At 34.8% G+C, this 12,551-nt stretch overlaps 1 protein-coding gene across 1 annotated transcript in view; it reads right to left on the minus strand.

Annotated features, from left to right (window-relative positions):
- Nucleotides 1–12,551, minus strand: part of sp3 (phosphatidylinositide phosphatase spermathreecae) — a 291,853-nt gene that overhangs the window by 222,199 nt on the left and 57,103 nt on the right. Inside the window, exon 3 of the mRNA XM_090368696.1 lies at nucleotides 8,186–8,322. Within this exon, the coding sequence (XP_090224822.1) occupies nucleotides 8,186–8,322 (137 nt within the window). The remainder of the gene's footprint in view (nucleotides 1–8,185; nucleotides 8,323–12,551) is intronic.

The following is a 12,551-nucleotide window of genomic DNA, read 5'->3' on the forward strand; positions in this document are numbered from 1 at the left end:
CTCAGGAAAGTGGAGAATGAAAAAGAACGGGGGGGGGGGAGATAATTGTGAGTCAGATACCACATTTTCTGAGTAGTGCAGACAGGCAGCCTCCTTACTCTTTCTTGGATAACACACATAAGTGGACAAATTTAAACTGAACAAGATGATTACAGGACAGAGCTATGAAAACTCACTTTCACCCAGCGTAATTGATTGTTGGAACAAACTTTTACCTTACCTTATGTTGTGTTACCTTGGTAGAGTGAATAAATTTAAGGAAGAATTATACAAATAATACAAACATTTTTTTTTTTTTTTTTTTGGCTGATCCTGTATAAGCTTGCTTTCCTGCATCATTTGCCACTACTAATACTAATCGTAAAACATATTTCATAAGCCATCTGAACATCCCTAATTTGTATATATTTCTTTACCATCAGTTTCACTTTTTAGATATTCCTGGTAACATTTCCTGAGGTGTCCTGTCCTCAAACCTTCCACTGCTTCATCTTCATTTAAATTGCTAGCTCCAGAATTTTACTGGGCAATATATACATTAGGCAGTCTCTCAAAAATTTCCTTGTGAAATTATTTTCATAACTAGGCCAATAAATTTTCAGCTGGCACCTGTACCTCAGGTATAGGAAACGTGAACCAAAAGGACAATTCCACCAATACTAGACATAGTGATGTTGAACAGTTTCTTTAATGGTGCCTATGTAAGGCAAGAGCAACTATTTTGATTTTTGTTACCTATGCATCATATGTTTACAGAATGTGTAGAGAATATGGCATTCTGAATAACACACAACATGGTTTTGCTATGGGGAAAATAATGTTTAACTAAATTAGTAGTTTATTTTGACAGAGTTACTTATGAGCAGGAGGTAGCAAACAATTCTGACACAGTTTATTTTGATTTTCGAATGGCATTTGATTCAGTCCCTCATGAGAGGTTACTGTATAAGCTGGAACACGTAGGGATTACTGGAAAAATTATAAAATGGATTAATGGGTGGCTGCAGGGCCGAAGGCAGAGGGTTATGATTAATGGATATTCTTCAGATTGGTGTAAAGTCAGAAGTGGTATCCCCAAGAATTGGTTCTTCAACCACTGTTGTTTCTGATTTTCATAAACAACATCAACGATGGGATAGAGGACTTGAAGTCAAAATTTGCAAACAACGTAATGATTGGTAGAGCAGTTAATGATCAGTACCAAGCAGCCCTCCTTCAGGATGACTTGAATAGGTTGCAAGGATGGTCAGAAAAGTGACAGCTACATTTTAATGCTGCAGCAAAATACAAAGTCTTACACTTGGGGAACGGCAACCCCAAAATAAATTATATGCTTGGTGGGGCTGAATTAAAAACAGAGGAAGAATGGGATCAGGGAGTTATAATACAAACAGATATGAAGTGTTCTAAGCAGTGTAAACAGACAGCCAGAAAGAGCCCATAGTGTCCTATCAATGATTTATCAAACATTATCCTGCAGAGATATGGAGGTCATAAACCCACTATATAAGGCAACTGTAAGGCCACATCTGGAATACTGTGTTCAAGTATGAAGACCTCATCTGAAAAAAGATTGAGCTTCTAGAAAAGGTCCAAAGATGGGCGATTTGCATGGTGAAATAGACAAAAGGGCAACCATATGAGGAAAGACTTGATTATGTGGGCTGCAGAGTTTGGCAACCAGGCACCTCAGAGGAGACCTGATTGAGGTTTATAAGGCTCTGAGAGCATTTAGTAAAATGAATGAAGGCAAAATTTTCACTGTTATAGAGAATTCCAGAACTCTGAAGCATAAATTCAAATTGCAGGGGAAGAGGTTTAGACTAGATATTAGGTTTTTCTTTAGTCAACGAGTTGTTGATTGCCGGAACAGGTTCCTTTCACAGGTAGTTGAGACTGACAATTTGAATAAATTCAAAGGTCAGCTGGATAGTTACCTACATGAGGAAAGCAAATAATTTGTATTTTCTTATCTATGCATTTTTTCCCTCAGTCAGTGCAGCAAAAGCCTGTAGCTTCCTTGCGCTATGGCTATTACTATAAACATAAGTAGTTTAAATGGGCTTAAACTTCATTGAATTTCAGTACATATGTATATCTGGTTATGTTTTCCATTGGTTATTGTTTACATTACCACTTTACCACTTTTTCCCCAGTTTTTTTTTTTAAACGTAAATACACTTTACTTACTCTACTCTATAAATACAGTAGAGCATCAATTATCCAGAATAATTAATGTCAGACCTATTCCGGATAGCTGAATTTTCTGGTTAATCAAACATAAGGCAAGATTAAATAAATTGTTATAATGTATAAGGTAAAAGAAAAAAACTTGAAATATAATGAAAAAACAAATTCATTTAATTAAAAATAATAATAATAACTTATACATAAAAATTCACACATTTACATATGTATGTATATTCAGATAGGCATTTTACTGCAAATTTTATGTAGAAAAAAAGTTAAAAAAAGTAATTTTTTAAAATAATGTTCAATCATGTTTTTGTTTTGTTTGTTGTGACTTTTTTTTTTTGCTAATAAATCTCAAGTTCCTTAAACAATATCACTTTGATTATATCGCATTCTTCCTGTTTTTGTGCCCATTTTAGTGCTTTCTTTTTGTTTACATTAATGCAAAAAAACTGATAAAAATGATAAATTGCACAGTTTCGGGCTGATATTATTCTTACCAAATCTGGAGCTAAACTAAACATAATATGAAATGAAGAGAACAAAATATGCCATGGAAAATTGGGTTCGCTGAAGTGAATGGCTAAACTCTGTTGCTCATGGTTTCCTAATCTAACATTTCACCAGCTATATGAAGTTTGTTTGTTGTTTGTTATTTGGTTTTTAGGAGCATTAGCAACTAAGGCCATATTGCTCCGGGGATATGCAGTGGTCATTCCCTGACCTTTCGGCATCCTCCGTATTTGGTGGTCACAGGCTCGAACTCCGGTTTAATCAAGAAGAGTGTGCTACGCACTGCTGCTCCTGCCCACCTGGCTACGGAGGCGCCGATATACGAAGTAAAAAAATCAGATAGAAATACTCTCATAATGTAATAAACTTTTGTCTCAAATACTACCATTAATTAAAAAAAAAGAAAAATCAGCCTTCCAAATTATTCCAGATAACTGACGTTCTGGATAACTGGCTTCTGGATAATCAATGTTCCGCTGTACTTTATTTACTAATGTTTCATGAGTATACAGACTAAAAGACAAATTACAGTCAAAGCTCTTTATAGCGACATTCAGTATAACGACCTTGAAATAAAAAGATTTCTCTATAACAACCACAAATTTCTACCTCTTAATCTGAATTTTCACTTTCTTATTACAATACAGTAAACCCCCACTATTTGCGGTATCTGTATTCGCGGTTTCGTGTATTCGCGGTCGCTCATTTAATATAAAATGAAAAAATGTGAATTTTAAAGCGCCGTGAACATTTTCCACCATAAAAAAACATGGGCGTGGCTAAAATTATCTTTCCCAGTCAAAACAGCGCTCAGTGGGTGGGGGGAGAGGGGTAACAAAATCGCGAGCATGGATGTTTCTCGCTAATCCTTGTTCAGTATGTGTTATGCGCTCGTCATGGAAGGTTTCGTCGTTTGCTTTTAATTTATATGCTTACAAAAGTGATAAATCTACATTTTGCAGTGTAAAACAGACTTTTTCGAGTGTGTTAATTTATTATTTGGAAGTGAATTTATTTGGACAAGTTCTTTCTAACCCGTACAAAAATATGGCTACGGATAACAAGGGAAATGTGAAAAGATCAAAGATGATGATATTAGCGAATAAAATTGAGTTATTTGATAAAATTTCTAATGGTGAAAGTGTCTCGTCAGTGGCAAAACATTATAAAATCCATGAATCAACGGTACGATCAATCAAGAAATCGGAAGAAAAAATCTGCCGTAGTGTCCGTGAAAACGCGCTAATTGCTTCAAAAATTTGCTCTAACTCGTGATGTTAAATTAGAAAAAATGGAAAAGGCTTTAAATTTGTGGATGGAAGACCGAACTCAAAATAAAATTCCGTTAAGTTCACTTATCCGTGAAAAGGCAAAACTCCTTTATCAACACTTTAGCGAAACTGTCGATAGTACTGGCTGGATAAGTTTTTTAGCTAGCAAAGACGCTAGTTTGAAAAATTTGTTTGAAATTTCTAATAAATATTACATTTAATATTAAATTGTTTCTTATTTTCATTTCGATGCCATATGCTTGCATTTCACTATGTACTGTCTATGTACATAGTCATATTATGAAGGTACATATAATACATACATAGCCACAATTTTAGACTAGTTTTTCTTATATATTTCGTGCTTTGAAACGGAACCCCTTTATTACTATGGGAGCCATAGCTCAGTATTCGCGTTTTCGGTATTCGCGGCATTTCTCAGGAACGTAACCCCCGCGAATAGCGGGAGTTTACTGTATTTGCATTTAAATATGACAGAATGCATCAAATATACATTCTATACAAGCCTGACTGTGAGAAATCATTTTTTAAGATTTCCCACGCTCTTTTCTGGCAGTGTTGTAATCAAATGAACATCGGCCAGAAGTCAGTTACAGTGTATGTTTATTGGTATGGTTCCAAGAAAGCAGATAGCTTTGCCAATCACAGAAAATTAGGATTTTGCAAGCTGTAGATCAGTGGTTTCAACCTTTTTTTAATAACGACACCTCTAAGTAATTTATTTTATTTTGCAGTGCCCCTACTCAATTTTCTGCCTGTTAGATCCAATTCTCTCCGTGCGCGTACACATGTGTGTGTGTGTGCACGCGCGTGCGTATACTCGTATATATCTAATATTAAAAAATATATATGTTATATGATAGTTTTTACAATAATATAATTATAAAAATTACGTTTCATAATAGAAATTATACATATACAGTATATAATAATTTTATTCTTTATACAGAGGTACTAAGTAAACACATCAATTATAGATCACCACAAAATTAAAAAGATACTGTACACCTTTTTATAATGAAATAAACATTAATTTTTAAAAAAAATAATAAGTTTAAGTAACTTAAACCCAAATTACGTGGCACCCATGGAATGTTTTTGCAGCACCCCGGTTGAAAACCACTGCTGTAGACAATGGTGTGCATTCTAAGACTGACATTGCCAAACAGTTCTGCATTCCTAAGAGTACTCTGTTCACTACTCTGAAAGATCAGAAAGACTGAAAGTTTAGCAAAATCTGCTGCTGCACCAAGTAGAATTCAAGCACGAAAGGAGAAGTATCTGGATCTTGAAAAGGTAATTTTGGAATGTCTAATGATGATGCATGCGAAAAAAGTTCCCGTAGATGGTAACCTTTTAAAAGCTAAGGCTGAATCATTTGTGCCTGAATGGATATTGAAGACTTTAAAAGTTCAGCTGGATGGTTCCAGAAATTTAAGACTTGTCATGGCCTGTCTTTCCAAAAAGTGTGATGAAAATATGGCCATGAACAGTGATGCTACAAAGGAATGGAAGGAAAATTGTTTAAAAAATGTTCTGTTGACATGACAACAATGACATCTTCAATGCTGATGAAACTGGACCCTTTTTTAAATTGCTACCAGATAAAAGACTTACATTACCACTTACCAGGAGGTAGTTGACTGCTGGAACAAACCCATCTGTCGTTGTGGAAGTTGATGGCTTAAATAAATTCAAGGAAGAAGTGGACAAACTTTTGGAGCGAATGGATGGGTGAAATGGGAAGTCTATTTTTTTTTTTTTTTTTTTTTTTTGCTGATGCTGTATAAGTTTTGCATTATATGCCTCTGCTAATGCTAATACATTTAAAGACAGGAAGTGTAGTGGTGAAAAAAAGAGGCCAAACAATGGATTACTGTTCTCCTAGGAAAACATGACTGGTACAGAGAAGCTTCCTCCTTTAATCAGTGGAAAAGCCCAGAAGCCTTGATGTTTTAAAGGTTTGAAGACATTACTGACCATGTATTGAGCAAACTAAAAGGCATGGGTGACATCACAAATCTACGAAGAATGGATCAGAGACTTAAATCGCATGATGAGTGAAAAGAATAGAAAAATTTTGCTGTTTGTGGATAACTGCACTTATTAAATGACCTGTGTGCAATTACTGTCAAGCTTACCATAGCCGAGTGGTCAGGAGCGGGAGTACAGTAGCACACACTCCTTGAGTAGACCGGGGTTCAAGCCCCTGACTGCTAAATACGGTCGATCTGCCAACCCGCACTGGACCAGCGTGGCAGATTATGGTTCATTTCCTTCCATATGAATTGTTGAGGAGGCTTCCATCCTGCAGTGGGTTGATAATGGCTACAGTTTACCTTTTTTTACCTTACCTACCACCAAATGTGACATCAGTTCTTCAGCCACTTGATCAAGGTGCAATCCAGTTTTTTAAGAAAAATTACTAAGAATGCTATTACATAAAATTGTGCTGTCTTGAAAACAAAATGCAATACAAAATTGACATCCTGCAGGCAATGTATTTATGTGTTTAAGCATGGAAGATGAAAAATTGATTGCCAACTGCTTCAAGTATGCAAAATTTACCAGCATGAATGATGCAATGTGAAGTTTCACATGCTTCTTCCTCTATTAATTTAATACTGTAGTATAAGCATATTATAAATAAGATTATACTACACTGTATTAGTAGATTTACATTAAATATTCAAGTTTTTACTTGTTTCCTGGGGATTTTATGAACGATCACTATAACGTCCTTCCAATATAATGACCGTTTTTCTCATTCCCCTGGAGGGTTCTTATATAGAGCTTTGACTGTATATAAAGGTTATAACATTCCCTTTACATTCTACTAATACACAATGCTGTTATAGACTTACATTTTATGCATTCGTTCTGAAATAATCATGCAATTTATTTGCCAGAAGAGATGACAGCATATTTTCAGTACATAATTCTTAATAGTCAGATGCAATTTATGTTATCATTAATGTTTTCATGCAATTTGTTAATTTCTATTGCGTTTTCCTTATACGAGTCATCCACACTATTTTCTGAGTCACTCCCCATGTCAGTGTGACCTTCTGTTTGTCAATTGTCTTCCCATTCTCACTCAGGTAATGCACGCACACACGCACGCACGCACACGCACGCACGCGCACACACACACGCGTGTATAATAGCTATTTTGTATGGTGGTTCTGTATTTGGTGTGATTAGACCGGCTCAAACCCGGTCTAATCAAGAAGCATGTGCTATGCACTGCTGCTGCTGCTTCCCACCTGGCTACGGAGGCGCCAAGCGAAACTGTCTTGCCTATTCTAGTGCCGAAGTGAAGTCACGTGATTTCTCTATAAATCACTTCTCAGTTCACGTATATTTTGGTATAGTTTAGCCCTTAGCAGTTTTTGCTATTCTAAGTGTAACTTCTAGTCAAAGAAAAGATATCGTGTGCTGTTGTTTACAAAAATTTGCTTTGTCCGTAATGTCATTACATTAGGTACAAAGTAAATTTTGACAAATGGACTGAATTCCCCTCCAGAAGTAGCTGTTTGTATTTAGCATTCCAGTCACGTACTCTTTTATTCCATCTCTAGCTAAGGAGAGCAACTGGGTGTCTACAGTAATTAGTCTCTGATAAGTCCTTTTTTTTATATTAAAAAAAATTTTACTCTGCAACTGAATATTGAATATATCAAAGCCAATGTACAGCCAATTTTTAGCTAAGTTATCCTGTTGGAAATATGATAATAGAGATGTACAGTAGATACAAGTATTCACTTTTTCCAGTTTACAATATGAAATTGCGTCCTTTGAACACGACTTTTTTTTTCATAATTTCTTTTGTGGGACATGATCATGCCCACAGTATACCCCAAACTGCAGTACAAATAGGCACCTTATATAGAGGTTGCACTGTACCAGCATTTTTAAAATTTTCCTTAAATTACTAAAGTTGAAATTAGCAATGAAATTCAAAATAATATTCATGTGACAGATTGTTTCATTATTTTTCTCCTATAAAATGTTATTTTTTTAATATGGAAATAACAGAACCACCATACAAAATAGTTATTATAATTTAAGCTCATATTATTATAAGGAAAATATCACTGCTTTGCCCCTTGGAGAACCACACGTTTCCTAAAAGATGGTTTAAGAATAATTATCAATGAAACAAAATCAGAAGAAAATTAGAATACCTCTAAATCTAGTTCTGCAATATCATGCTGGTTCAAAGGCAGTAGGGCAACTTTCTGAATTTTGTAAACCTCATGATCTCCTGGCAGACAACCAGCTACTGTCCTTTGGCGAATGACAACAAGTCTCTTGTCAATTTCTAAATAAAAGTAAGGTGGTAAGTAAAAAGAAATAACTGAAATATTATGAAACTTAAAGCTCAAATTGTGCACATGCACAGTTTTAGGTTTCTAAGGGAAACCTATGGGTGCACTAGAATGTTATTTTTTTAAAACTAATTCTTTTTGAGTTATGCTTTCTCATTTTTCTAATTGGTGTCATTATCAATTGTAATATTAATGGCATAAAGGCATATGCCATTAATATGTAACTATACTAACTTACAAAATAATTAACAGAAATTAATTATTTTTTGAAAAATGTATTATTAATTAATGCCAATTTTATAGATGAATCAACCAAAACAAACATTTTCTCTCAGTATATGAAACAAATTGTCGTTAAAACAATGAATTTAATCTGAAAATTTACAATTACAGTCGGACCTCTATATAACGAAATTGATTGTTCCCTTGAAAAAATTCATTATACAGAAATTTTGTTATAAAAAAATGACCTTTTCAACAGTGAAAAATACTCTAAATTCAGAAATATAGTAAAAGATGGGAAAGAAGTGGGAATGAATAAATTTTCTAACATTTTAAAACAATTTATTAATACATACATATTAAGAAATGACTGCTTACATGATGCCCACAATTTATTAGTTTGGTTTGGTTTGGTTTTTAATGGCGCATTGGCAGCTAAGGCCATAATGCGCCAAGACAAATCAATTTATTAGTACACTTTTAAAAATTATGTCATAAATATTTGGTTATTTGTTGTTGTATACTGGATTCTACTGTACACTGTTTATAAAAATGTTTGCATTTGTTTAAACTTTAAATCAGATATTTTTTTTTTCTGTTACGTTTTCTTCCCTCTGAAGACCTCAATGCAAAGTTTCAAATGCTGCCAACATTTGTTTGGACGGTTTAATATTGCCCTCATTTTCATCCAACTCATCGTCGATATTGTCACTAGTTCTTTAAATACGTTCCAAAATGTTGGGAGTCACTCGGATTTCAACTACTATGACATCATTATCAACTCCAAAAAATTCGTCAAGAACAATTTCTCCACTGATCAAACCTCACTTGGAACTCTTCCCAAGATTGCCCAATGTCTTCTAGTAGTTTATCCCTCTCATCTCCTTTAATTCTTAATCGTTACTTCTGTCACATCTTGACTCCACACTTTTGCCAACTCTGATATGCATATCCACAAATCTATAACAGAATCTATAGGCTGGTTGGTTTCTATTATCAGTATAATTTATTTTCAGTATGCGCCTTCAGTAGTGCATTTTAAATTCTTGTAATGCCTTGGTCCACTGGCTGCAGTTAAGACAAATTATTTAGAAGAAAGAAAACAAGCTTCATACTTGTAAATTTCGAAATTCCCGAGTGAAGGTGGGCAGGGCAGTTGTCGATAACCAACGCGATTTTTCTGTTTTATTTCGTCATCTTTTTCTATCGAAATTTAAAATCCACTGCTCAAAAATTTCGCTTGTCATTCAAGGCTTTTTGTAGTAGTTGTAGTCTAACTCTAACAACTTTACTCCTTTGAAACATCAGGGTTATTTACCTTTGCCTATTACCAAAAGCTTCAGTTTTTCATTATCAGCCATATTTGCAACCTAGAGTGTAATTCTCTCCACCTATTTTTAGCACCTAAACATTTCACCTTTAAAAGTCGGTGTCTTGTTCGGCAAACATTTAAAAAATAGACATGTCTCATCAACATTGAATGTCTTTGGACTCATAGTGCTCCATAATTTTTTTCAAAACTGTTTCTTTCCAATGGGTGTAGTCTTCTTTGATTGCAACTAGACTTTCATCAGAAATAACTTTTTCAAGTAAGCTATGACGCTCTTTAAATTTGTCCAGCCAACCAGAACTGGCTTGGAATGTTTTATGCCCCAGAAAAGATGCATACTCCATAGCCTTTTCTTTTATTAATAGCCCTGATATCGGCATGTTTTGATCTCGAATCAACTTCATTCACTTAAAAACTGCTTCATCTACATCTTCCCAAAGACATAATTTTGCAAGATTCCGACTGGGTCCCGTTTCCTCAAACAGTTTGAGAATAGAAACAAGGTTTTTCAGAATGGTTGACACGGTACTGACAGGGACATCAAATTTTATAGCGATTTCTTTTTTTTTTTTTTAACGCCATGATCTACACTATTAAGCACTTCCCCCTTTTCACACTACACTCAAGGATTTCCTCTTAGACACAGTAAGGTTACTAACACAGCAGTTAAAACAAAGCTGAAATTAGCTACCACGTAAACAGAGACAGGTGAAATTTAGTGAAAGTGTGAATGACTCATTTTTTGGAAACAACAGATGAATTTCCAAGATAAAGGAAAATCACTCTCTCTCTCTCTCTCTCTCTCTCTCTCTCTCTCTCTCTCTCTCTCTCTCTCTCTCTCTCTCTCTCTCTCTCTCTCTCTCCCCCCCCCCCCCCTCCTAATTCTCTAATAGGATGCTTACGGTAGAAAACAGGTTGACCAGATCCAATGCCCACGTGGGGAATATGCCTTAATGTTTGCCAATGACTGTGGACAGCTGAGCAGGGGGACTTCTCAGCATAGTAGAGTATAAGTTGTATAAGGTTTTACTTCTTTTTAGCCATTGCTGCCCCACTGCTGGGCAAAAGCCTCTGCCAAACTTCCATCTTTTTCTATTCTGCACCGTGGTCGGCCAGTTTCCTCCTGCAGGGTTTTACAGGCACCATTAAATTGAAAAATGTTTTAGTTCTTAATTCATGGAATTAAAGCCTTTAGATATTAAAAGCTAAAGGGATTAATGCTTAATCCTTTTAGCTCTTAAATCGTGCTTTCTACAGCATCAGCTTTATTGCCTAAAGGCCAGAGGTGCAAACAATGTATACCAAGGTCTCTCGAAATCAGTTCATTATATGGAAATTTTCTTCGTTATACGGAAACTATTTTCAATGTAATGACCAGGGGGAAATCAAAAAAGTTCGCTACATAGAAAGTGTCGCTATAGGGAAGTTCATTAAAGAGAGGTCCGACTGTATTTAATATCAATGTTATAAATGAAAGAAGGTGGCATAAAGTAAATGAAAGAAAGTTTTATATCAATTTATTATTGGCATTAATTGTTTGAGCCAGCTGTGCTATTAAAAAAAAAAAAAAGCAGTCATAAAAAAACAACTTAATGTTTGTAAATTTTGCAATTTTAATGTCATCAGTGTCAAACAAAAGGAACAATAAATTAAATCAATTTGCTTGAAAATACTTGATATTAATTAATTTCAACACTATAAATGAAACATGCCATAATACATTAAATGAAAGAGCTCTAATTCAATTTAAATATTTAATAATTAAATATTCCATTAAATATTCAAACAACAGCAATTTGGAAACTTTTACTAAAAATATGCTGAGGTAAATAAAAGGAAGCTTTAATTCAATGTTTGGAAAAGATTTATGGACAAACAATTGCCCATGCAGCAATATCATCAAGTACTGCTGCCACACTGTTAGCAGGAAGAAGAACAGCTACCTTCAAGTTGTCCACAACCCAGTGACAATGGCAGGTCACTTGAAAGGTGAATCTCTAAAATAACAGCCCCAAGTTAACTGTTAATGGAAAGGTTAGTGCAATTGCATCATGTTTTTTTCGTAAGTGAATTATCAAATCAGTAAAATGGCATTGTTTTTATCATATCTCATATTGTGAATACCTTCACAAGTTGCCTGATATTGCACTACCTCGAATAAGTAACACTAATGGGGTTATACTTCATAACTGGGCTGTCACTATTGCAACACCAGGGTACCTACCCACCCATCGATAATAGGCCAAATAACTCTGAAACGGCTGTCTGGGTGGTGGGGTATCCACCAAGAATAAATAACAATAGCCTTCTTTCACTAGTGAAGCGTTACTTATTTAGGATAGTGCAATATCAGGCAACTCGTTGTGAAGGTATTCAAAATATGAGATATGATAAAAACGATGCCATTTTACCGATTTGGTAATTCAATTACAAAACAACATGATGAAATTGCACTAACCTTTTCATTAAGTGAATCTTTATGTAGGTTAAGGCTATAGCCCTGCATAATTCTTTCAGTTGACTGTTAATCAATGATTAAAAATCCAAAATTTTGTATAGCTTCCTAAATATAGTCAAACATTTACTGCAATAGTTCTGAAGTTTTTGCAGAGTAATTGTACCTGAGAACCCCTCAGATAACCCACTACTGTTTCCAACTATCCTGCACGA

This window comes from Mastigoproctus giganteus, chromosome 2, assembly GCF_048544385.1.
Source record: "Mastigoproctus giganteus isolate SK-2022 chromosome 2, ASM4854438v1, whole genome shotgun sequence".
Taxonomy (NCBI): Eukaryota; Metazoa; Arthropoda; class Arachnida; order Uropygi; family Thelyphonidae; genus Mastigoproctus; species Mastigoproctus giganteus.